Source organism: Balaenoptera musculus, chromosome 6 (genome assembly GCF_009873245.2).
Source record: "Balaenoptera musculus isolate JJ_BM4_2016_0621 chromosome 6, mBalMus1.pri.v3, whole genome shotgun sequence".
NCBI classification, from domain to species: Eukaryota; Metazoa; Chordata; class Mammalia; order Artiodactyla; family Balaenopteridae; genus Balaenoptera; species Balaenoptera musculus.
In genome coordinates this window covers 61,859,423-61,886,558 of record NC_045790.1, presented here as the reverse complement: position 1 = coordinate 61,886,558, position 27,136 = coordinate 61,859,423, and the positions used below count along the sequence as shown (strand labels likewise).

At 40.7% G+C, this 27,136-nt stretch overlaps 1 protein-coding gene across 2 annotated transcripts in view; it reads right to left on the bottom strand.

Moving 5' to 3' along the window:
• The window catches only part of GLIS3 (GLIS family zinc finger 3), a 506,199-nt gene that overhangs the window by 48,625 nt on the left and 430,438 nt on the right, over positions 1-27,136 (bottom strand). For both annotated transcript variants that reach the window (XM_036856374.1, XM_036856376.1), the window contains one exon: positions 19,374-19,515. In XM_036856374.1, coding sequence (XP_036712269.1) covers positions 19,374-19,515 — 142 coding nt within the window. The remainder of the gene's footprint in view (positions 1-19,373; positions 19,516-27,136) is intronic.

The window sequence follows — 27,136 nt, the reverse complement described above, 5'->3', positions numbered from 1 at the left end:
CAATGCAGCATCCTACATTCTTTTAACTTCAGAGTCTAACTGACCCTGGGCATTTCCCAATGGTGTGATGGATAAATGTACTTAGTCTTCAGCAAACATGACTCCTCCCCCAACACCACAAAATATGGAAAAGGGGCCTCAAAAACAGCTCCGGGATCTTCTCCCGCTGTTGTCTATTACGACACAGAGAGTGAGTTACAGCCTCGTTGTTGGGGCCAGCCTAGCCTTTGAGAACTGTACGTGACCTCAAACTTAAATATGTGCCCATTTAGATCGGCTAATTGGTACCATGTCACAGAAGAAACTGGGGCTTGTCACTTTCGGAGTCTATCACTATCAGAGAAGCTCTCTCAGTGCCTGGATCTACTCAGCAGACGTCTCATTATGCTGCAATCATACCAGCATCATTATGCTGACTCTCTGTAACTTCCTTCTCTATACAAAGCTATGCCAAGCTATATACCCATCTTTGCTCTTTTTGAACTTACTCTACTGATATCAAAGAATAAATGGATTTTTAAAAAATTTAAAAAACCAGGTTCAGGATTAAGAAAAAGAAGTCACATAATCAAAGAGATTTGAAGGTTTAAAAGTTCAGGGAGTTGTATTTTTAGACCAGCACCACTTTTCTCCAACCTCTCCAGGATAGAGTTAATACCCCCAAATGACCCAGCCCCTGAAAGCTTAATCCAATGGAACAAGAGTTCAAGTACTTAAAGGAACTGGTGAAGAAGCAGAATTATCATCTTCGCGCTCAAAAAGCTACTGATAGGAGTGTGATCTCATTTGAAGGTTTTATTTTTGGTAAGTCAGCATTGTGTCAGGTTAACTCTTGTCCTTAGACGCCTGCATCCTCCACAGTCTTCCAAGTCCTGAAGAGGTGGTGAGACTAGAAAATGCTTACCAGCTCAAAAGGGCAATGCAGAGCTTCTGCTGTGTGTCAGCCTCCAGAAAAGTTGCACATTTGCAAACTCGCTAGAGTCACCTTATGGATCACTACCTCATTTATGCTCAGCTTGCTCAAGCAACCACATTCTCTTTGTGTTCCAAATAATAATTTTACCCACGGGAGAAGGCTGTTTGGATTGACTGCGGCAATAGTTTCAATACGGTGTTTGTCAGCATGAAGCTTGGTGTTTCATATACTATTCCAAAAACTAATGGAATAATAAGAAGGTCACAGAGACACTGTGGAAACACAGCTAACTTTTTTCTGCCTTGATGTAGAAACGTGAGCTCTCCTATTTATTTTGTTGTAGTTGCTGAATGCACCCATCACTTATTATCCGCTGGAGGTATTTTTGTATATATGTGTGTGTGTTTTTCACAGAGAAGTGCTGCCTTGCTGTTTACAACCCATGAGCAACAGAGAAACTTGGTGTACACACCCCATGCTCTGCTCTATGCTTCAGTAGAAAATGTGCTGCTTCCCATAGGCCTACATTAGCTATATTAGCCATGTTTTTGCATTAGTTGCAAAGAAATAGGCTGGGAAATTTGGTACTGTGTGCAGCCTGCCGCGCACTGAAAGTTAGGCCTGGTTAAGGTCCTCTCCTTCAGACCGCTTAATAGCCAAGACCAACCATCCATCATCATGCATCCATCCATCTATCCTCCAACCATTAATTTTTAAATTCAATATTTATTTGGTGCCTGCTACATGCTAGCCACTCTACAATATGTGCGCCCCTGTCCTTGCGGAGGTTGCAGTTGAATGAGGGGAACAGACCTCCATAAATCATTATACCAAAATACTGAGACTTACTAATACACAACATCAAACGGTGTTCAACACTTTAACACACTATCTTATTTGTGCCCCCCAAATCCCAAAATGTGCCCTAAACTCTGGCCAAATCAGACAGTTGACCACACCTCAAATATGTCATGGCAATTTATGCTACTGTGCTTTTGCCTGTAATGTCCTCTACCTTTCTGTACTTATTTTAATATTTTTGCTGTGTGTGCCGAGTTACTTGCATTCTTCTCATTCCTCTCTCAGCAGCCAATTATTCCACAAATATTTACGGAGTACCTACCACGTGGCAGACACTGAGCCAGGTTCTGGGATAGACTAGTGAACCAGACACCCTTGGTGCCTACTGTCTCCAACACGTCATTCATGTTTGTTGAGTAAACAAAGACGAACACAATCTAAATGCCACTGGAGCCCGTCTTGGGCTCCGTGAGTAGGACAAGGACAGAAAGGAACATTTATCCACCAACTCCTGTTCCCCACTGGTAAAGGGTGCTACTTCTCTCACACTTCCAAGTAGGCACATGCACCACAGTGGTTAAAGGTTCTCAGAGATGCCCAAGACGAGGGCATCAGAGAAGCCTGGGGACAGAAAGCCAGTGCAGTTGAGGGGAGGTGCTGCCAAGTTATGCCTGGTTGCCATAGCAATGGCCGCTGGTAGGAACACGTGGTGAAGGGGATGTGAGGTGGGACATAAGAGGTGTGTGGTTTAGGGCCGAAGGCTCAGAAACATGCCCTCCAGCTGTGCTGAGGTCACGTGTTGACTGACCAACAGTCAAACACACATCTACAGCCCTTCCTTCCACTGCTACAGCCAGTGAATGGCACTGGAACAGGCAGAGACCCTTTGACCGGGGACCCCACAAGAGGAAGAAAGGGGGGCTTTAGGGTTCAATTTAAAGTACATAAAAAAAGTGTATGAAACAGTTTCTTACGTAGGGTGTAAGAAATCAACTGTCAGCAAAATGAAGCCTGTGACTTGCCTCTATATTCTAACAAATGGGATGAGAAATGTAAGACAAATTCTCTTCTGGTTAGATAACCTAGAAGAGGCTTATAATTCAGTGTCTACACAGAGCACTTTGCATGCAGAGTCCAGGGCAATGTTTGTGGATGTTGCCTGTGACCAGAGATTCAGAGGAAGTAACAATAGAGCATGGCTTTCCAACATTCATCCAACTCCCATCTCACATATCCTGCATATAAAATGGACAAAACTCTGGAGTCAGGCATCAGTGGCTTCAGGAGGATTGCCTTTGACCTCTACCAAAGAGCCATATTTCTTAGAAATTGCCACTATGGCACAGGAAATGCCTCTTACTTACACTGACTTCTAGGAATTTCCAGCTATCAAAGTCATACATCCAGGATTCTATCTTACTATAGTCTAAGAATATTCATTCATTCAAACACAATTTTCCAGCCCTTACTCTGTACCAGGCAGGTGCTGGTCTCTTAATGTTTGAAGTCAAAAACCTGAGACTTTCACACAGACCTGCCCACCACAACAAATACTTACAGACAGATGCTCAGGCTTTGCCAAGTGATTTTTTTAACCTCAGGAAGAAAATCTCCATGTCAGAGTGCAAGTGTAAGGTCATTCACAAAAGGAAAAATTTCCTTCCATACACACTCAAAATGATTTTCCAAACTCCCACTAATGGGGCATACAATGAGGCCTATCAATCAAAGCATAAGGAAGAGAACTGAACCCTCCAGCATCTAGGGCAATATTAACAAAACTGTTGTGATCAAATCAACCAGCACACACAGGCTACCTATGGGGGCAGCCTTCATTGTCTAGTGTCACCTCAGGGGTCAGTGTTGATTTCAAGGCTGGAAGAGGGCTTTTAGGTGAGCCTCTAGACTGCACTGATGACTGGCAGCTGGAACAACTGATTAGGCACGGCGGAGCAACATATTGGAAATTCTTATTGCTTTTGTGATTAAGAGATGGTGGACTCCCCAAGGAAATAAAAGCTTGGTCTTGAGATGAATTCGTGAGCCCTACTTCCAGCAGAGGACCAGGAGCTGGCCTCCCTGCTGCTTTAGTCTTTCTTTCTCTCTGGGGCTTAGCTCACTACAGTCCCTCATCCCATCTCCTTATAGAGGTAGGTGGAGGTGACTCAGTTGGGCTTTTTAATTTTGACAAAGCAGCATTTGTTGATCTGTGTGGTCCCCAGATGCCATCTCACCAGCTACTGGGACCAGGGCATTCTAGGCTCGAGCCTTTAACTGGCTCAGGTTAGTTTGGGTTAACAGGCAGCGCTCTCTCTATCCAAATGAAAACAATTATCTGTATGTCTAATGGGTATGGACAGGGCACCCTTGGGGACACTTCAGCTGTCATGTATTCATTGTGTGACTAGAGAAAGGCAAGGAGTTTTTCAGGCAAGGAAACTTCCTGAAATGAAGTCTACTGGTCTCAGGCCCATCCCCAGAGACAGGGAAGGCTACCATAGGCATTGTTTTCGTGACTATGTTTTCATCGTTTTAGAGGGCAGGGAAGAAGACCTCCCTTGTCAGGCTGAGGTATATTAAAAACAGTCAACTGGAGGGCATATTTCTGTTCAAAACTGTATGGGCAGCTAGAATCCTGCTTCTCAAGCTTTAATTTGCAAACAATTCACCAGGGTAAAATATTGATTCTGATTCACTAGGTCTTGGAGGCAGCAAGTGCTGAGATTCTGAACTTCTATCAAATTCCCAAAGTCCCAGGCAATGCTGAGGTTGCTGGTCTGGGGACTGCACTTTGAGCAGTAGGTGTTGGACCATATCTCTGCTGTATTTCATCTTCTTGCCTGCCCCATGCCCCAGACTCAATAGATAACATTTATTTAGTACTTTGCAAACCTTTCTCCAGTTTACTATTGAGGAACTTGAGGCCTAATCAGGTTCTTGATTAGGTTACCTGGCGTATGTAGGTCATGTGGCTGGTAAGTAGTGGACCTGGAATTCGAACTTGGGAAACCTCATTTCAGATCACATGCCTCTAACCATCACACTATACTGCCTCTCAAATGCAAGATGGATGCAAAAACAAAGGCATAAGAGTGTTGACACTGTATCAGAACCCCTGCATACTCCACTTGTAAAGGCTGCTTGGAGTCACTAGGCACTCCTCCCCCACCACACACAATGCACACGGGTAGTTTTAACCACCAAAATGCTGGTTAGGATCCAAAAAGTAGATTCCCATTTTCGCTTCTATCCACCCTAAAAGCACTAAAGTGACCTCAACGTGGCTGAGAGAAATTTTCCAGCTCTGAAAATTAACTCAGGCAAGAAATTAACTGAATTATTTGGTTTGGAAAACAAACAGCTGGTAGGAGATGGGCTTTTTCTGAAATAAAGATTTCAGATGCTTGTCAGGAGCATGTCGATCCACTGGTGGGAAAGAAGGAAGGCAGGGAGGGGCTCTTCATGAGCAATCAGATATATGCACCTGTGACCACAAGCGAGCACGATGTTGATGTCGTGGGCTGAAAGGCCACTGCCTCTGTCAATAATGCAGGAAGAAGAGATGTGCTGGGCAGATCTCTTGCCACCTAGCAGTTACAGTAAATATGCTTTCGGAGTCATTTATGATTACTTGAAAAGCCATGGTGTTGCACTTCATAGAGGGCCTGCTCTCATAGGACAGGGGGAACCAGTCTTATCCATAGATTATGAATTCACTTATAATCAGTGCCAGAGTTGGGACACAGAGGAATGACATTTAATGCTTGGTGGCTGGTACATGGGAAGAGGTATGGGCTCACTACTCATCTCTTGGGCATTATTTCCAGGGTCTGGGTACAGAGGCGTAAGCTAATCAATGAAATCAGGCTAAGTCAGCTTTCACAGAGATATTAAAAAGGAATTAGAGGCCCCATTCAAATGGTGAGCCCTGTCTTGTCTCTGTCTTTCCTCCTCAAGGCTCCCTCCAGGAGAAATTTGAACCTAGGAAGGATTCAGGAAACGGCTGAACTGCAATGAAAATTTTAGCTACTTTGGCCTACCAGAAATTGGGCACTCAGGAGCGATAGTGTCAGGGTGGTTATTAAAGGAACAAAGAGTACACACTGGGAGTCAGATGGACCTGGGTTTGAATCTGAGCTTTACCAATTACTAGCAATGTGTCTTGGGCAAGTCACTTAACCTAAGCTCAGTTTCTTCATCTTAAATAAGGATAATACCTCACAGGATGGCGAGGAGGATTATACAATATATAGGAAACACTTAGCATAGTGTCTGGACCATGGTTAAGTGCTCGACAAACCATTGTTGCTATTCCTTGCCTATTTATATTATTGTAATTATTCCTATAATTAACAGGATGGAGAAGACAAAGGCATGTTGCTCCAAAATGGTAAATCTCCAATAAAGAATGGCTTCTTACCTAAAGATGCATATAAACTGTGAACTAGAGTCATTTTAAAATGCAGAAGAGCATATACATCATACTCTCTAATAATAAGCATTTTTTGTTCAACTTTTCTAATGCAAGTTGGTATAAAGTGTTCAGGGCCTGTGAAAGAATCCTCATAGGGTTAAAATGTTGTACTTTATTTTACATGAGTAATACACACCTTCGAGTTACAACCCATAATGCGTTTCAGTTTAAAAGATAAGTCATTTTCATGCATGACTGCACTTCGTTAAGGAGAGAAAATGGGCTGTTACTAAAATGTCAACACAATTGTCCCCCTTGAAGCTTAGTTTACCTTGAAGTATTTTTACCCTTTCAGCACTTCTTTGTGTTCATTTCTCCAACAGCATAAAGATCCAGCCGTGGTTAATTTTCAGAATTCAAAAAAGACTTCCCCTCAGTCATTCTGAAGAAAATGACCAACATGGGGGGTGACTGGAGTTTTGGTCCTCAATAATGAAAACTTGTGTCCCAATACCTTCTGCAGTTCTTTGTATTCCATCATGAAACCATTCAGTTGCACTGTTGTTCAGTGGAAAATGCTCTCATGACCTAAATCCACAAACCAGAGAGTTCTCTAGCAACGAAAAGGTCCCGGTACGGTCACTTGGAAGGCTGCATTTGAGGTTAATTGGAGAATGGGAGAGAGATGGCAGCTAATCCTTGCCTGCTCGCTATGAGCAGAAGGGGCTAGTTCCTCTTTTTCTTTCCTCCTAATGTCTGGGCACTTTCCCCCTCTTCTCTTTCTCCATCAGGAAGGGTATCATTCTGTATTCTCTCTGTATTAGGAAAAAGAAGCTTCTTAAGGGTTTGCCCTGTCAGCTCTCTGATCTTTCCCTTCTCCTTGAGGCATGAATAATTTTAACATTGCCAATCCCTAAAAATCTATTCTTTCTGCCTGTCTTTTTTTTCTCCCACTTTGCAGTGTAGAGTATCATTATCCAGCAGCCCTGATAAGAGGATAATGAAACAATCCCTTCTCAACTGGATCCGGTGGCTGTCAGAGTAAAGTGACACCACCTGTACATCCTTGACATGCTACCCCCAAGCTAATTGATGGCAAACAATGGTAACTGTCACCTGTGCACTAAGACAAAGAAAACATACTCATGTCACCTGATGGGATAGCTACCTGGCAACTGATAAACAAATGTGTTAGGGAGATGTCCTATTAAGGTAAGAGAGGGTACATCTCTGAAGAACGTGCCTATTAACTCTGAGCTTAAGAGTGCTGCTGTTCACTGGGGAACAGAAATAAATAAGGTAAAATGAAAATTTACTGATGTCTGGACAGTTACATGAATATTCAGGTTCTCTTACAAATAGATATTCCCACATGAGCTCCAAACATCTATGTAGGCTGCTCAATTACATTTCCACATCATGCAGCTGGATTTATAGCCAGGAAAGAAGTTATTAGTGTTTGGAAGAGGATACATGCTTACATGCCTTTCTGGAATACATGGCAATACAACTAGAAGATAACGGCTGACGTCATGCATGTAAATGCCAAAGGTTACCATCAAACATTCTGAAATACCAGGTGTAATTAACTTCATGTTAGGAAAAGCTTCTAAAACATCTGCATTTCAGAACAAAGACATTTAGTTATTACAAGTAGAATGGCATCACCTGGCAGCTCTCTCAAATTCTCTGGGACCAGCATTTCACCTCTCTTGGGTCTTTCCAGAGAATGCATGACATATCTAACCTCAAATCTCATACCGTAGCTTTCTTTCCTTCACTTCCCAACCTACACACTTATTCACTCGCAGAGCGTTAGTTATACAGAAAGTCAGTAAAATAATTTGAACCAGCAAACAACTCAGACTACTCTGAAAAAAATCCAGTATTGCCTCTGTGTGTTATGTTATCCCATTCTGAGCAGAGTAGGAGAGCAGAAAGAAAGAAGAAAGATGGAGCAGGAATGGACAACCATTCCTGGAAGTTCTTACAGGAATGATCCTCATCTCTTTTTTTGGAAATAAAGTCCGACTCAGTCAAAAAAACAGAAATTTTAGTAAAAAAAACATACTGGGTTCTCCAACTCCTCATTATTCATCCCTTAGCTATCTCCTACCTGTATCATGTTAACCACAAAAGATGTTTCCTCCCTTCCAGATACTGCTGAGACAACTCCACCCACTCTAATTTCATGTGACTTCTGAAAACATTTCGCAGAGAAGGCTTTCTGGAAACAGATTTTTAGCACAGATAGCCAATCCAATTTTTTTTTTTTTTTTTTTTTTTTTTAATTTATGGCTGTGTTGGGTCTTCGTTTCTGTGCGAGGGCTTTCTCTAGTTGCGGCGAGCGGGGGCCACTCTTCATCGCGGTGCGCGGGCCTCTCACTATCGCGGCCTCTCTTGTTGCGGAGCACAGGCTCCAGACGCGCAGGCTCAGTAGTTGTGGCTCACGGGCCCAGTTGCTGCGCGGCATGTGCGATCCTCCCAGACCAGGGCTGGCATGTGGGATCCTCCCAGACCAGGGCTCGAACCCGTGTCCCCCGCATTGGCAGGCAGATTCTCAACCACTGCGCCACCGGGGAAGCCCGCCAATCCATTTTTTAATGCAATATTCTTTCAGCCAACTCAACAGCTGATTTACCAACTCTGAACTCTCCCAGGACACCTCTCCCTATTTCCTAGCTCTGTATGATGGAGTTACAATAGCCCTTCTGGGGAACTGTGCTATAGCGGGGAACTGAAGCCTGCAATTACCACCGGGGGAAAACCTCCATAGATGAAGAATTTGGTTTGCTTGTGACTCCAGAGAATCCCTTCCCTCTTTTTTCACACTTTTCCCATGAAGTGGACACTCTTCCCATTTTTGCCTTCAGATACTCAGTATTTCTTCCTAGTTTACTTTCAAGATAGACTCTAAGTCATTTACATGTTATCCTGAATTTATGCCCACATACAACCTTTCTCAAGGAATTTAAAGGCTTTTCTCTACCTGTGGAATGGACAGTTCAGTCTTCAGTTATATGAACTTCAAGCATCTTTGTTGCTGGTAGAAAGTTATTTTTGAGGAAGTGAGCATCTTTCCTGTTGGAAAGTGACCACATGGGTTCCTAAAGTTCAATATTTCAAATTTTTGCTTTTCTCCTGGACATTAACATATATCTACAACAGACCTGGATTTTAGAAAACATAATCCTGGATATTCAAGGGTTTGAGACTCTTCTCTTTTTAGGAAAAATAGACCTGGGTAGACTTAAACTATGACTGCTTCCTCTCATTGCCCTGTCATCCTTGGGCTCATCAGAACCAGAACCACATCTTGCCTGTCTTCTGGCAGCTTCTTCCTAAGGGGGAGCCACAACACTGAGGGCTTACACCTTCTCACCATGGCCCAGGCTGCATCTGAAGGTGTTTGCTTGCAACATGAGGACTTCACTGCTGATAATTCCATTTGAAAGCCACTATATTCGGGGTTCCACAGAATGCCCAAGGGAGGACTAGGAATGCTAGGCAATGGGCAGTACAAGTAGTCTGGATCCCTTCAACTAAAACAGCTCTGCTGTGACCTGTTTTAAGCACTGGGCCTTATAAAAAATCTCTGCAAACCCATGGACTAGAAAACTACTAAAATATTTGCTAAATCTAAAATATTACAGGGATCAACAAAACCTTATGTACTAGAAGATTTTTAAAACAAAATATGATTAAATACTTGGAAGCCAGGGACTTTCCTGGTGATCCAGTGGGTAACACTCTGCGCTCCCAGTGCAGGGGGCCTGGGTTGGATCCCTGGTTGGGGAACTAGATCCCGCATGCATGCCACAACTAAAGATCCCACATGCCACAACTAAGACCTGGCACAGCCAAAATAATAAATAAATAAATAAATAATTTTAAAAAATACATGGCAGCCATAAGCTTCCTTGATCTCTCTCAGTAATTGATGAATGTCCCAGATGTAAATATAAAGCAGTGGTTGGCAAACCTTTTCCATAAAGGGCCAGATAGTAAATATTTTAGGCTTTGCAGGCAAGAGGCAATGTCCTCAATTCTTTGAGCAACTGTTCTCACTTAAAGGCTAAAAATCTTTTCTACGTTTTACATTTAAAAATCTTAAAACCGGGCTTCCCTGGTGGCGCAGTGGTTGAGAATCTGCCTGCCAATGCAGGGGACACGGGTTCGAGCCCTGGTCTGGGAAGATCCCACATGCCGCAGAGCGGCTGGGCCCGTGAGCCACAATTACTGAGCCTGCACGTCTGGAGCCTGTGCTCCGCAACAAGAGAGGTCGCGATAGTGAGAGGCCCGCGCACCGCGATGAAGAGTGACCCCCCGCTCGCCGCAACTAGAGAAAGCCCTCGCACAGAAACGAAGACCCAAGACAGCCATAAATAAATAAATAAATAAATAAAATTAAAAAAAAAAAAAAATCTTAAAACCCTCCTTAACTCTCAGGCCATGCAAAAACAGGAGGCAGGCAAGCCAGATTTGACCCATGGTGTTATACATTAGCTGTTGCATGTTAACTACTAAGAGCCCTCATGAAAAGACTAGAGAACTGTTTTGAAATATGGAAAAAAATTTGAAGTAAGCAAGTAGTCAAGAATAGTTTTCTAGACACCTTGTAGTGTATTTTGAGAAAAATGACATGTCCTGGAAGAGTCTATTTACAAAATGACAAAAGGAGGGACCAAGGTTATACCTCAGCAAGGTCAACACAATGATTGTATAAAACTGTGTTGGTCAAAGTCATCAATCCTATTTCTTTTTTCCTCCATCTACCTCACCCTCACAGATTCAATGTTGATTAAGTTCATTTATCAACCAGGGACCTTTCCACTCTGTAATGACCAGCCTAAGTATACTTCTAATCTTTATGGCAACCAAAAAAATGTCTAATGTACAGATCTGAAGTTGGGTCTTAGAATATGGGAGTTCTGAGTCCTCATCTTGACTTGAATTCTTCTCAGAAGGAATACTTGATCTCAGGACAGCTATTTCTAAACTCCAAGTAGTAGCACCCAGTACTAAAAGGAATGGATAGAAGAGGCTCTAGTCCCTGTCACAGACATGGACTTGGTTTGTAAGTAATTCTCTAAGCTTTTAAGCAAAGAGGAAGGAAAGAAAAGAAAGGAGCATCAATTGAGCATCTAACAGAGGCAGGGAGTGTACCGAACTCTTCTATGTGAACTCACCTAATTCTCACAATTAGTGAGAATGGAATCAGTGAACTTACCACCATTTTACAAAGAGGAAAGGTAACCTCCCCAAACTAAACATTCAGTGAGTGGAGAGGCAGGACTGGGGCTCAGATCTAGCCCCACATTCTTTCTGTCATAGTACACTGGCCTATTAACAACAAAAACAAACAAAAAACGGTGTTATTTTTGAATACACAAACACTGGTACCCACCAAAACAGAATCTGGACTTTGTGCTTCTGGGTGCATTGCCACCCAAGTGAATCAGTGGGCTTCTGATTCCAGTTTGTTTTTCTCTAGAGACCTACAGTAGAATTTAAAAAATGCTGTGTGAACTACTGGGCAAATTACTGAAATATAAAATATAAAGGACTGTATTTTAGTTTTCTTTTATTCTACTAAACAATGCTTATTAAATTTACAATTTGTTTAGGCTTCCATATTTTCCCCATTCCTTAAACAGTGGGAGTGGTGGGTAATTTTTGGCACCTGTTTCCTATCTGTTTTGTAGAGTTATAATATATATTATTCTAGTATTTGGATAAAAGTAATAATATTAACTATAGATGCTGAACACTTACTGTGTACTAGGTACTGTTCTGAGCACTCTGTATGTCATTTAATGTATGTCAGATCAGTAACTGATCTCAGTAAGAGGGAAATAAATTTGACTTAGAGGAAGAAGTAACATTTCCACTTATAAATGTTCTGTTTGAGCATAGATTGGCTACACAGTGATCACGGGGCTTGTACAAAATGTGGCCAGTAATGTGACTTAAGAAAAGAGATGCTAAATATTGCCTATCCTTACTTTTGTGTAGATATGACCCCCAACTGCCTTAGTACTTCAGAACTACGGAACCCAGATCATTATTTTACCAAGTGCAAAATCTTCTGGGGCAGCTGATGCAATTCATTTTCATGAAGTGCGTCCATTTGTCAGAAAACTTGATTAGCATCCCTGTGAACCTGTCTGAGGAGCAAACCCTCATGCACGCTGATGAGAGTTTATCCCCTTTTCTCTTCAATAATGAATACAGTTGACCCTTGAACAATGCAGGTGTTAATTCATGTATAACTTATAGTTGGCCCTCAGTATCCGCAGTCGTCTCCGCAGTTTCTCCACATCCAAGAATTCAACCAACCACAGACTGTGTAGTACGGCAGTAGTTACTATTTTTAAATGTCCATGTGTAAATGGAGCAACACAGTTTGAACCCGCATTGTTCAAGGGTCAACTGGGTAGTTTACTTTCTGCAGTCTCTCCTATAATGTGGGAATCGACCTTTTATTAAATCCCCAGGGAAAGGTTCCATGAAGATTATAAATCTCCGGCTTTTTAGGATGTGGCTAGGTGTTAACAGATCTTTAGGGTAGGACTCAGCTCTGAAATCAGAGATGATGAGAGTCAGAGCAGAAGCCAGATGTGAGCAGCTAAGTTCACTAAGAGAGAACAGGATTGGAGTCCAAGAAGCTAAACTCAGGTAGCAACTCGAAACAATGTCATGAAAGTGAGGCTAGAGCAGCCTCGAAACTTAGGTAGGAAAATTAAGACCCCAAGGAAGCAGCTGTAACTTCTGATGGATCAATGCCTATTTTTAGAGAAGCGTTAATGGTTCAAGACATGGCCAGGGCACCTGAAAGGAGCAGATAATCCTCTGACAATATTGAGGAAGACACTATAAAAGTCAGTCTTTGGAGTCAGTGCTGTTGGTGGCCTGGAATGGGTCAATTCCACAAAATCCTCTTTATACAATGCCTGCAATATGCTCCCTTATTACTGTTAACAGCAAAACATGACAAGTAATATTGAAGCTAATGCAGTAATGTCCTTCACTTTAGAGTTTTATGCTATTCCTAACATTCATTTTCAGTGCTCATACAAATGTAAAAAATGAACTTTCACTGTGGCTACAAACACCTTGAAAATGTCCACTTTCTTTTTTGTTTATTCTTCACATGAAAGAGACATAACTACCTCTATCCCTCTTTCCTTGGAGCAGAAAGTCAAAATTTTGGACCTAGAAGTTTGGCCCATAACTTCCTAATCACAAAAGCTACTAGCTCCTATAGAATTCCACAAATTCTATCCTGAATTCTATCTTGCCATCTGTCTGCTTCCTAAGACCTGCTTGGGGTACACTTCAAAGTAGATCCAACCTTTCCTTCCCATACCCCATTTAAGCGCCAACAAAATAACATAAAATGAGAGAAAGGAGAAATATTGTATAAAGACAATGAAGACTTTGCCCAGTGAGAACACAACTACAATCACCCAGCTTCACTACCTTCCTCTCCTCCTCCATAAGGTGTGGAATTGTTTTTGCTCACCCACAAAAATATTTTTACAGCAAAAACTTGTACATATTATAAAACTGAATAATTCAGCTTAATCTTGTGTGAAAAACTAACATGAATACAAGGGAATAAGTGGATATGGAAAACTGAAGCACCAAATTAGGCGGCCTGTAAACATATAAAGTCACTAACATTAGCTGCATACATACAAATGTGCCCTGTGCTGGCTGGGAATCAGAATTTAATTTTCTTTAGTTGGGTGGTTATAAGATCTTATTCTTAACCAAAATATGAGCAGTGCCTTTATAACTCTGGTGTGGGAGGACATGCTTAATATCAATCTATAGGGTCACTATAATAAGAAACAGAAATATACACTGCAGGGCATTTTGCTCCCCACTATTTGATTCTGTTTTATTATCTTTGTAATTATTTAATTGTAAGTACCAGAGCAGCATTATTCCATTTATCATTATAAATATATAGCATATCAGCAATATCATAAAATTCCCTTTTGTGGACAGAGTTCCATCACGCTGTTTTCACATGATAAATTTGCTTCATTTTTAAATACTTCTTTTTTTGTTTCAGCTTCACTGAGGTATAACCGACATATAAAATTGTAAGATATTTAAAGTGTACATCGTGGTGATTTGCTATATGTATTCATTGTGAAAGGATTCCCCCCATCTAGTTAATTAGGGGCAATTCTTATTTTAACTCCACCAGTCAAAATTTGGATCATGTTTTGCTAAAAGTCACATTCCCACAGTTTATGATCGTGGAGCAATGGTTTTCAAAGTGTGGTCCCTGGACCAGCAACACCTAGTGTCACCTGAGAACTTGTTAGAAATACCTGGCAAAAAATTCAGATTCTTGTGACTCACTCAGACCTACTGAATCAGAAATTCTGGGGGTGGGGCCCAGCAGCCTATTCTCATAAGTCTTTCAGGTGATATAATGCATACTAAAGGACGGGCTCAGGGGCAGGGAGGGCTAAATCTATAGGTTAAAGCTATCAGTCCCTACAACAGAGAAGGATGAGGCTTGCTCCTACCCTCACCGATCCAATGCAAGCTGTGGACAAACCACAGACACAAGAGACGTTACAAAAACAACGCAAGATTTTGACAGCAGTTCAAGGCAACATCAAAGAGACTTGACAATGACTTTACTGCCAAATGTTTCCCTTTAAATCCTTTCTGTAATCCCAGTATCTGCCTCCTTCTTGGTGTTGGCCCATTAGTGTTGGTCCAACACCAATTCCAAATTGTTCTGTACCTTTTTCACCTCTTGTGAATTCTAAACAAAGCAGTGCTTTTGAAAATAATGCAATTAATAACTATTGCATTTTTTACAGTGCACTATGCCTTCTTAAGGACTTTTACATAGATCATGTTATTTGATCTTCACAATTCTCCTATAAAGTTCAACCTATTAGGAAATTTGTGTGCCAATTTAGAACCTTCTAATAAAGTCCCTGAATTAACAACCACTTTTTGAGAGTAGACTATATGAGGCACATTTACATGAAACTATTTCTAGTTTCCTAGTTCCCCTGCAACTCTGCAAGCTGTCCCAAGATAGCAAATATATTCAACTCAAGAATGTAGAAAATGCATTAAAACATATACCATGCATTAAAATGAAACATTAACTATTACATTAAAATGAAACATTATTTCTTGAAGTATGCTAAATACTGTAGGCAACATTACATTAAAATGAAACATTAACTATTTCTTGAAGTATGCTAAATACTATATGGATTTAATACAGTGCTATATATTAAAAAAGTGAAGATATTGTTAAAAAAAAAAAGTGATGATATTGTAAGAGACAAGCTTTCATTTTCCAGTAATGAGGTGAAAGGGAGGGAATGACAATACAGTCATCCCTCAGTATCCTTGGGGGATTGGTTCCAAGACTCCCCCGCAAATACCAAAATCCTTGGATGCTGAAGTCCCTCTGTATCCTTGAGTTCTGCATCTGAAGATACGGAGGACCGCCTGTTACACGGCTTCAAAAATTCCTGCCCTAAACAAGTCTTTGATTTTTTCTACAATCCCCTATGATATCTGAACATGACACATTTTTTCTCCTGAAAAATCTAGTTACATTCAAAATTGGGATAATTCAGTAGGACTTATAAGCTCTAAAACATCATTATTTTATAACCCAATAGAAGTGGTAACAATAAAATTCCCCCCATTCTTGCAGATTTCCTTGTTCCAGTTGCATTAGCTCTTCACCTCATGGGTGGTTTCTGTGGGACTCAAATATCTCAACCACATTGGCCTCTATGATGTCTTCATGGCTAAGGGCATTTGCAAAGGCCATGTTTTATTGAGTCTGTAGTACAGTTTCAGTTTTGAGGGAGACATAATTTTTATGATCACTCATGGGACAGATCTTCTTCCCCAGAGCATGCTTTGTTACTGAATGGACTCTGCCAAGACCAGGCACTGGTCCAGGCTGCCCATGATATTGCAGACTCACTAATTATAGGCTTATCCTCTTTATTAGCTCACTGAGGGCCCTGATGGGAAGATCTACACAGGCATTTAGGCTTGAATGTGGCATTCACACCTTGATCTACTGGCTATGAAATACTCCTCCCTCAGATTACCAGATAAATCACCTAAATTTACAGGCTGGCCTGGGGCATTATCTATCTGGGTTACAGAACTTCTGAACAAAAGCAGAGAAAATATAAGGGAGCCATCCTTGAGAATTACTCATCACTGCCCTGGCCTCCCTGTTAGATCACAAAATTACTCTCAGGTTAACCCAGGAGCAGGGGTGGGGAGCCCTGGGCTTTTCAGAATAGTAGATAAGTAAACACCTCAATTTAAAATCTTCCTCAGTGCGGCCTCAAGTAATATTTGGCTGCTTTAACCTGGGGCACTATTTTCTTCCAAAGAAATAAAAGTCTTTTCGTGCAATCCTTTCCAATCAAACTCTGTCTTATCAACTGAGAAGTTTGTTTCAATAAGGGAAGCCAATATGTTAGGAGACTGGCAAGACTTGTATGTGTCAGAACTGCCATCTTCCCTGTTCACCTTAATGCTCTGCAAACTATTCCTACCTTGGAATCTTACAAATCACTGTCTCCCAGCCACTAACAATTTCCATTTCAAAACCATGACTTCTTCAAACCACAAGTCCCCAGTCACTGTGGCTTCTAAATAATCATGATGTTCACGCTAAACTATTTTTGATCCTTTGCACCCATATACACTCAACAGGTTTCCATCAAAATATTTTTATGATAAATCAATTTACTAGCACTTATAGGTATAAGTTCTCAACAATCTTTAAACAAATATTTTCTTGATTTTGTATAATAGAATGTTAAGGGAACGACTCCAAATTCTTTTTGCCATTTAGCCAACTCTTAATCTTCATCAAATTACCTTAACACTTCAGATTTTACATTTAACTAATTGATGAACAGCTTCCTCTTCTTTTGGCATTTTTTGCTGTTTGGCTTCTTTCCATTGATCTTTAGCACAGGTTTGAAACTGGTGCGAACATGCACTGCTGGCAAGTGCATTTCTAGAACTATAAAAGGAAGGCTTAAGTTTTTTGTTTTAGTTTTCCATTGCCTTGTTCTGCTCTGTTTGTTGCCTACTCAGCAAAACAGAGAACATAATCAACTAAAAAAAAAAAAAGTCAAGAGCAAAGAAAGTAAAATAGAGCCTGAAGGAAGCAGGAATAAAGAAAGAAGCAGGGCAGATAAACTTTCATACTTAAAAGCTAACTGGAGAAGTAAAATTCTAGGAACAAAGTTAAGCAAGATGGCCACCTGCCTGTTTCCAATATTCCCAGAGCCACAGAAAATTCGAGTCAATGTGAAGATGCTCTGTTGACGCCGTGGTAACCTAGGCTCCTCGTCTGCTCTGGCAGCTCGCCTGCCACAGTTAGATGCTCAAAGCTAACAGCTTGTTTTGAAGATCAAATGCAGAAAAGCATCATGAACAAAAAGAGGAATTCTGTCTGGAATGACAAAGCCGTTTCAAACTAAACCTCTTAAAAAACTTCAACAATACTACCAGACATCCAAAAGCACATATCAAGACAAATGTGACTCCTAAGTTTTGAAAGTGAGCCATATATTGTATGCCACATACAGCAAAGGTACTCATGTTTTTCATAGACAAAGATATCATGGCTTCCCAAATCCATTTCCAAGAAGTTTAAATGCAACAAGACCAGCCCATCACCATAAACTATTTTTTTTTATATTGGATGTTGGGTCATTTTTCAATCAATTCTGGTTAGCTCTTACTCGCTAGTTGCTGGGTTCCAGGTATTTATAATAGTAAGATCATGGATTTATGGACTAAATAAGTAGGGAAATGCCCTAAAGGCTGTTTTAAACTGATTGCTAATTTAATGTGCTAGAATAAATGTTCATATATCAAATGTTTGGCAAATCAAACGGACATATGTGCAAACAAAAGCTAGTCACACTTTTTCATGTATATATCTAATATAAAATATTTGGGTGCTGGTAACATTGTACATTGGCATATTTCATGTGTTATGTGTACCTGCACCCAAAATCTCTTGTCAGATTTGGTCAGCCTTTCAAATAAGTTTTAATCTAATCTCCCATGGTCTCAAAAAGCTGAGGCTAAAAAAAAAAAAAAAAAAAAAGCTGAGGCTTTGTTTTCTCCAAGCATAAGTACCCAAAGCAATTGATAAAGGGCCACCAACACTGGGACAACATTTAGGATGTCTTGATGACTGACCCTCTTGAAATATGTGCTTAATGCCTTTTCCCCTGCATTTGGATCAGCTGAGAGCTGTGAAGTTTAAAAAGTTATACAAGCTTGTCTTTCTCCTATTCCACTGTTATGCATCAATAAATTCTTCATTCTTTACGGCTTATTAGGACTTTTAAAAAGAAAAAGCAATCTGCTGCCAAAACCTGGCTCTGGAACCAGATGGAGTGGGAGAAGAATTTGTAATTCACAGAAAACAGAAAATTCCCATTGTCTGGAATGTGGAGCTGGTGGGACTTTTGCTTTCATGTTCATAGCATGACAGTAAGAGCTTTCCATATATGAGGATGACTAACCAATCATGTTTGCACAAGTATATCACCATTATAGAGAGTAGAAAATGCACAAAAATCCAGGCTAAGAAAGTAAATGAAAAAAATAACATCCTTATTGCATATTAATCCTTTCTCATTTTTCACTGCATACATAACATTCTTCTAAATGTAGAGTCATCTATTATTCAAACCTAGGCAGAAGGAAGCTATTCTGGGAGTGCCATCCCAACCCTGCTCCCCCAGTGGTTGCCAAACATTAATGGACATTCTTACAAGTTGATTTACTGATGTGAAATTTTTTCTTAGAGACCTGGGGCTTCCTTTTACAATGCAAAGACAACAATGACTGTTCCATTAGGGGAAACATTTCCTTTGAGTCTAAATCAAATTAATAAATTTAAGATACCTGGGAGGGTTGGGTACACTGAACTTTTGGCAGAAGTCCAGAACCTAAAGAGTTAATGCATTAGTTTACTTTGTTTCTTTATGAGAAAAAAACAGTCTGCTGCCAAACCCAGCTCAGGAATCAAATGCGGAGGACGGGAGGGGGATAATTTGCAGTCTATTGATAAAGTGAAATACAGATGATCTTAGAAGCATTTTTATGTGTGCATTTCCATTAACCAAAGTGAAGGGCCTAGAGAAGGGTAGTTGATGTGGTTGGGTCTGCCTTTGCTGACATTACCTGGATAGAGGTCAGGCCCGGGCCCTGGGGAGCATCCCACCGCCCTATCGGCAGCATCTCGTGGGGAAGTGGCGGGCTGCAGGGGCTGCACGGTGAGGCAATCTGTGAGCAGGTCAGGATGGAGCTCTGCACTGGACCGCAGCTAAGAGAAGGAGAAAACAGAAGACAGATGGAAAAGGAAGGCTATTCCTTGGAATACTTTTCTGGAAAGGCTATCATGCCGTAAGGCTCAGGCAATTCAGTCCACAAATATTTATCAAGCAACAACTACAGGTTAGACATGGGACTTACAGAGTCAATAAAAGGGTCAGTTTTCTAATTCTAACAACACCTGGCAGGTGTTTCAGGAAAAATGTGGCTAGAGGCAGATTTTACTTCAGTCCTTGATATTTCCACTTCTGGGAACCCAACTTCCTATTATATTTTCTTTCATTTGTTCTGTATCTTATCAGAACTTGTAGTGATAACAAAAACAAACTCAAGTGTATTTAGTCTATATTGTAAAGTGCGCTTTTTATTTTAGTTTTTAAATTTTATTTTGTTATACAGCAGGTTCTTGTTAGTTACCTATTTTATACATATTAGTGTATATATGTCAATCCCAATCTCACAATTCATCCCACCACCACCTCCCCCTCCGTAAAGTGCTTTTAAAATACAGAGATACTATCATGAAAATATCTTAGAGATAATTAAGAATGTCCGTTGAGATCTGACACCTGTAGATTTTACATGAGAGGAAAATACACAAGTTAAATTTTAAAATATTATGGAACATGATAACAAGAAAAACCAAAGTCATTACAAGCAACAAACTATCCCAACAGTAAGTCACATTTAAAAATTAGACTTCATTTTATCACAATAACAAAATTAATTCTTTGTATATTAAAGAGCCATAAAAATGGCAGAATAAAGTACGGGTGCAAAGTTATCTAATTTCTTTATGAAAAAGAACTTTATAAGTGTAATTTGAATTGAAAAAAATCACAATGGAAGATTTAGTTACATAAAAATACCAACCTTCTGTTTGTCTAAAAACATAATATCTTTAAAAAATCTAGAAATATATTTCTGACAGATATTGCAAATAGTTATCTTCAGTGTTTAAAGAGAACATATAAATTGATTTTGTCTTCATCAAGATAAAACTAACCCTTTAGATACAGGGCTTGAGTATACTTACTCATTCAACAACTATTTATTGAGCATCAGACACTCCTCTAGACTCTAGAGATACTGTCTTATGGAAGTTATACCCTAGAGGGGAAGCAGATGATGAACAGTAAAATATATGCCATAGCAGATGGTGATAAATGCTATAGAGAAGAGTGATTCGGAGAAGGGAGACAGTGAGTAGGGATGAGGGATGGCAACCTGAGACAGGGGGATCAGAGGAAGTCTGTTGGAGATGGCACTGGTAAAAAGCCTTGATAGAAGTGAGGGAGTGAGCCCTGCAGACATATGGGGGAAGAACCTGTTGCTCTGTGGTGTGCCTGGATTATCTGAGGGATAGTAAGGCAGAAGTGGAGGGAGGCTGGGGCTTGGAGTAGAGAAATAGAAAAAAGCTGAGATGTAAGTAGGGGAGAGAGGGAGCAAGTTTAGTGTCCCTCTCTGTCTTCCTCCCAGATGAGTAGACCAGAAAAGGGCCTTCCAGATCCTAAACATTTAAAGATCCTAAACATTCCCTAGTCCAGGAATTATCAAATGAGTGAGGAGGGAGGCACACAGCAGAATCTCCTAGGAGGGGAATGACTCACTATGCAGCCCTTGACATGAACAAAAATTTTTAAAAAGGAGAAATAGAAATGAAAATAAACATAAACAATGTTTGGCACAATTGTAAAGAAATGTAATGCTAAACTTTTTTTAAAAACTTATCTATTTTACATTTGGTAGTGTATATATGTCCATGCCATTCTCTCACTTCGTCCCAGCCTACCCTTCCCCCTCCCCGTGTCCTCAAGTCCATTCTCCACGTCTGCATCTTTATTCCTGTCCTGCCCCTAGGTTCTTCAGAACCATTTTTTTTTTTTTTTAGATTCCATATATATGTGTTAGCATACGGTATTTGTTTTTCTCTTTCTGACTCACTTCACTTTGTATGACAGACTCTAGGTCCATCCACCTCACTAGTGGAAAGCAGCTGCAACGCAGGGGGAGATCAGCTCAGTGCTTTGTGACCGCCTAGACGGGTGGGATAGGGAGGGTGGGAGACGCAAGAGGGAGGGGATATGGGGATACATGTACACGTATAGCTGATTCACTTTGTTATACAGCAGAAACTAACACACCATTGTAAAGCAGTTATACTCCAATAAAGATGTTAAAATAAATAAATATTCTACATATTAAAAAAAAAAAGAACTTATCAAATTATCCAAAACTTTAAAAAAGTAGCTGTAGTGAAGGTAGAGTGAGAGAAGCATTCTTAAACACTGTTGGGTGGAGTGTATACTGTTTCAAACTTTCCAAATGGTACTTGGGAATATTTTTTTCAAGACCCATAATTGAAATCATTTGTTCTTAGAATTTGCCTTAAGGAAATAGCCAGAAAGGTGAAGGAAGATTTATACCCAGTGCTCTAGTTTGATATATAGCATTATTGTTACATTAATTTGATGGAATATTATGCAACCATTAAAATGATGTTCATGAATATAAAAGCAAAACACAAAATTATGTATACAAAATGATAACAATTACATTAAAACAAAGACAAAATACTGTAAGGAAATGTAATCCAATATTAAAAGTGATTTTTGTTCTTAGCAGCAATATCATGAATTTATTTCCTCTGTTTTCTTTTTATCCTTTCCTCTGCTTTCCAAAATTTCTACATTCCAATGATGTGTTGGAGCTGGCTTGCACCAATCCAAGAATACCAATTGTGTGTACTTTTTCCAAACTTTACTTGCAATGATGTCATATTGATAGCTTGAAATTGGTCATGGTGATAACATTTACACTATGGAAATAGACAAATGCTACAAACTGGGGCTTTTTCATCTGGAAAGCTGGTTGTTAAACACTACGAGCATACCACTGACAATGACTCTGATCAGAAAGAAAAACATACACACTGGTGCAAAACATCAGTAAGTTACTATTTAGAGAGCAGTATTTCTTGGAACTGAAAAAACTTCATGAAGAGACAAACACATGTCCATGTCCAGGTCTTAGTCCAAGAATATGAAAAGGGCACAGTGACCCTAAGTATAGGGAAGAAGCGTTTAACACATGTAGTGAACAAGACATAATTTCCTCAGCTTAGCCATATTGGAATGTCTGACCAAGACTATCTGAGTTAATGCCTAACCCTCTCAGGGGCTTTGGAAGGTATGTTTGTTATTTTGGTACTAACCTATCACATGACACGTAAGAAAAACTGGAAAAAATTCAAGGCTTAGAATGAGTTCTGGTGATCACTTTTAATTTATCTTTCATCGTTAAAATGTGATCTGGGGCCCACATGTTCTACTAAGAGTAGACATGAACATCTCTCTGCTTTCTATTACCCACTATTCTAGGGTTTTACAGATATGAGTACTGATGAGGTCTTTCTAAGGAATTTCACAGCCATGGTTACTCCTGGATCCAAAGGCAGGCAATTCTTCCTTAGCTGTGACAAGTATTCATGTGTTCCAAGAGTGTGATTCCATACAGCTTTGTGGTGAGAGTTAATTTGGTTTTCTCTGGGACTAGACATGGTTCTAGAAAGTGCTTCTTAAATTAAATAAGCCTTGAGGACCTTTTTTTTTTTTTTTCTGAAGGCCCTCAAGGGCCTTATGCAAAACTTCCGAAGGAGGGCCATATGCATAGAAATGCAGTAATGATAAGCAAATTTAGTATCCCTCTCTCCCTCCCAGATTATTAGACCAGGAAAAGGCCTTCCGGATCATTTAAGGCTCTTAAACATTCTCTAGTCCAGGAACTGTCAAATGGGTGAAGCAGGAGGCACACAGCAGAATCTCCTGGGAGGGATATCTTTCAATATACTATGGTTTTATATTTGGAGTAAGAAACCCAATTATTTATATAAAACAACATCTTCTTAGCTCCTAGGAATATAAAAAAGAAAGGGGAAACTTTTTCAATGGGGGATGGCCTCTAACTGTGGTTCTCAAACCTGGACATGCATCAGAATCACCTGCAGGCTCCAACGCAGAGCTAATGATTCATTGGGTCTGCAGTTCATTTCTGGAAAGTTCCCAGGTCATGATAATGCTGTTATCTGGGAACCACACTTTGGAACCACTAAGAATCCTGATGAGAAGATTCTCTAAGAAACCTGATTATAGAAGAGCTGAGATTTTTCTGGTTATGAGAAGAGGAAATGAATTGTAGAAATAAGGAATTATAAAAACCAAATTGTCCTTATGACATGAACCTCATGTAACCATTTCTTATTATGTCTCCCTTCAGACCTCATAATAATAAATGGTTACATGAAGTTCATTTCTTAAGAACAATTTGGATTTTTACCCTTTCACAGGGATAAAAAAGGTTAAAAAATTTCAATCCATTTTAATACCTACCCTCAGAGGACAACAAGGACTTGCCCTTTATGGAGCCTTTACTGCTCTTTATAGAAAGAAATGGAATTTGAACAATCACTCCCCCTGCCCCAATCATCAGCTCATCTATTTTAAGGGGCTGTTGTGTTGCACAACACCAGGGATGTTTACTCATATTGCAATCTATGTGAATGGCACCCCTGGAGTTGTTCAACTCAGCTGCCCTAACCACACCCTATGAGTTTCTGAGTAGCACTGCCCTTCTTTATCCTTCTCTTTCATTCACTGAATAAGTATTTCTTGGGCCTCAACCATATGCCAGACACTGTTCTAGGGGCTTGAAATACATTCGTAATCAAAACACACAAAGATCCCTACTGAGGAGTTTACGTTCTAGAGGAGGGAGTAAACAGTAAATAAATGAACTAAATAAGTAAGTTGTATAGAAGGTGGTAAGTGCTATGGAAAAAAGAAAAAAGGAGAAGGGTAGGTGGGATTGTTATGTTGGGGAGAACTGTGGTCTTGTTGAGAAGAGATTCAAGCAAAGACTTGAAGGTACTGAGGAAATTAGCTAAGTACATATCAAGGGGAAGAGAGTTCTAGAATTAAGAGGCCAGCGAGGCTGGAGTGGGGTGTGACCTAGAGAGAGAAGTAGGAGATAAGTTCTGAGAGGTGAGGTGGGGGCAGAGCCAGACCACAGGACCCTGCAGCACTCAGTTAGGACTTTGGCTTTTAGTCTTAGTACGGCAGGAAACCCTTATAGGGTCTTCACCATCTGCTTCCTGGGAGGCTCATCTCATCCCCTATTATCTATAGCCTCATAGGCACTGTGTCTCCCTTTCTTTGAGAGTCCATATGAGTTGTAGGGTATGGATACACTGATGGTTAGTTTTGTGTCAACGTGGCTGTACTATAGTACCCAATTATTCAATTGAACATTAGGTGTTGCTGGGAAGGAATTCTGTAGATAGGGTTAACATCTACAGCCAGCTGACTTTAAGTAAAGGAGATTATCTTCTATAACCTGGGTGGGCCTCATCCAATCTGTGGGAGCAAAAACCTAAGGTTTACCTGAAAAAGAAGAAATTTTTCCTTTGGACTGGAGCATTAGCTCCTGCCAGAGTTTCCAGCCTGTGGGCCTGCCCTACAGATTTCTGACTTGCCAGTTCCCACAAACTGAGTAAGCCAATTCCTTGAAATCTATCAATCTCTCTCTCTCTATCTGTATCTATAGATATGGATATAGATATTGATGCATAGATAAAGATATCTCCTACTGGTTCTGCTTGTCTGGAGAAGCATGACTGATACAGACCCTATTAGAATGCACTTTGAAAGACACAACCATATGATGATTATTTCCAATCAGGAAGGAAAAGAGGATCATGCACATAAATTCCACAGGAAAGGGCTGGATGTACAGAGTCACCATGACACAGTTTTGAAGATTGCATTCCATTTCAATAAACATATATGGAATCCGTGTAGTGTACTTGACACTGTGTGCCTCATAGCAACCCTAAGAGCCACACACTATTGTGATTTCCATTTTAGAGATGAGAAAGTTGGAATGACACATCTGGTAAAGGTCAGACTTGGATTTGGGTGTCAGAATCCCGAATCAGGCTCTTCAAAGTTACATTATACTGCTTCAAGAAATAACCCACCCCCAACTTCCTCCTTTCCTGTAGCACATCACATACATTCATACACTTCCTTCTTCCTCTTAGGACTTTTAAGTATTTTAGCCAGGAGACTGTCATTCAGATTGGTCTAGTTGGGGAAAGAGCAAAGGGTCCCTAGGTTCTCTAGAAAAGTTCCTAGAATATCTCATTATCACTGTGTAGATTCTGAAACCATGCCCTTGAGGGAAAGGGGTCTTTGTTGGAGTAGAGATAGAGAAACAAAAAGCACCACTGTTTGGTTTTCATTTCCCCTTCCCCAGAGGCTTGTCACCTGGTTCAGTCCTGGCCCAGTAATATGAACATCTGCAGTTGGGAAAAATAAAGCATGGCACCAAACATTCCTTAAGATCTGCATCCTAAGCACATGCAGAGTGGCCTCAGGGCCCCTGAAAGGAGATGATCTTAATCCAGGGGCATCCTGACCTCAGTACCTCTCTCCAAAAGAGGACATCTTACTTCTCTCTCTCCTGAGTCTCTGACTCCATGCTCCTCCCTTGGGTCCTCTTCCCCTCCCCATCCCTTCCCTGATGTTCTCTCTGGCCCTCACTCCTGTTTCTGTGGAGCTCAGCCAGACTTTGTGGGGATGACACTCGTATCTCCATGCTTTTAGACAAGGGGTCAAGGAAGGCCTCTGGGAAGAGAGGACATTACGGACCGTGACCTGAATCAAGTGAGAGAGGCAAGATGGTAGAAAGAGCATTTTATGTGGATGGAACAGAAAGGAAAGAAGTCTAAAGAGGGAACAGGCTGATGGGTTCTAAAAACAACCACCTGGAGAGGAGGGAGCAAGGGAGCAATGGGAAAGATGTGGCTCATGGGGTTGGAGAAATAGCCAGAGTCAGGTTGTGTCCAGCCTTCAACACCGGGAGATTTAGCATAGTAACCCCTCAGTATCCAGGGGCATTGGCTCCAGGACCCCTGTGGATACCTACCAAAATCCACGTATGCTCAAGTTCCTTATGTAAAATGGTGCAATATTTGCATATAACCTATGTACATCCTCCCATATACTTTAAATCATCTCTAGATTACCTGTAATACCTAATAAAATGAAAACGTTATGTAAATAGTTGCAGGCACATGAAACATTCAAGTTTTGCTTTCTGGAACTTCCTGGAATTTTTCCCCCATATTTTTGACCCGTGGCTGGTTGAATCCAGAGATGCGGAACATGAGCATACCGAGGGCGGACTGTTTGATTTCACTGTGACAGCAACTAATGGGAGGGTGTGAGCAGGAAAGCAACTGGTTTGTCTTATAATGCGAAGAGATAACTCTGATTATTGTGTGGAAAACAGACAGTAGGAGGGCAAGAGAGCCCAGTCAGGGGCTATCTCAACAATCCAGATGGGAGATGCCGAAGGCCTAGAGTCAGAGGCGGTGACTTTGTTTTTTTGTTTTTTGGTTTTGGCTGCATTGGGTCTTCACTGCTGCGCACGGGCTTTCTCTAGTGCGGTGAGTGGGGGCTACTGTTCGTTGCGGTGCCCGGGTTTCTCATTGCGGTGGCTTCTCTTGTTGCGGAGGATGGGCCCTAGGCGTGCAGGCTTCAGTACCTGCAGCA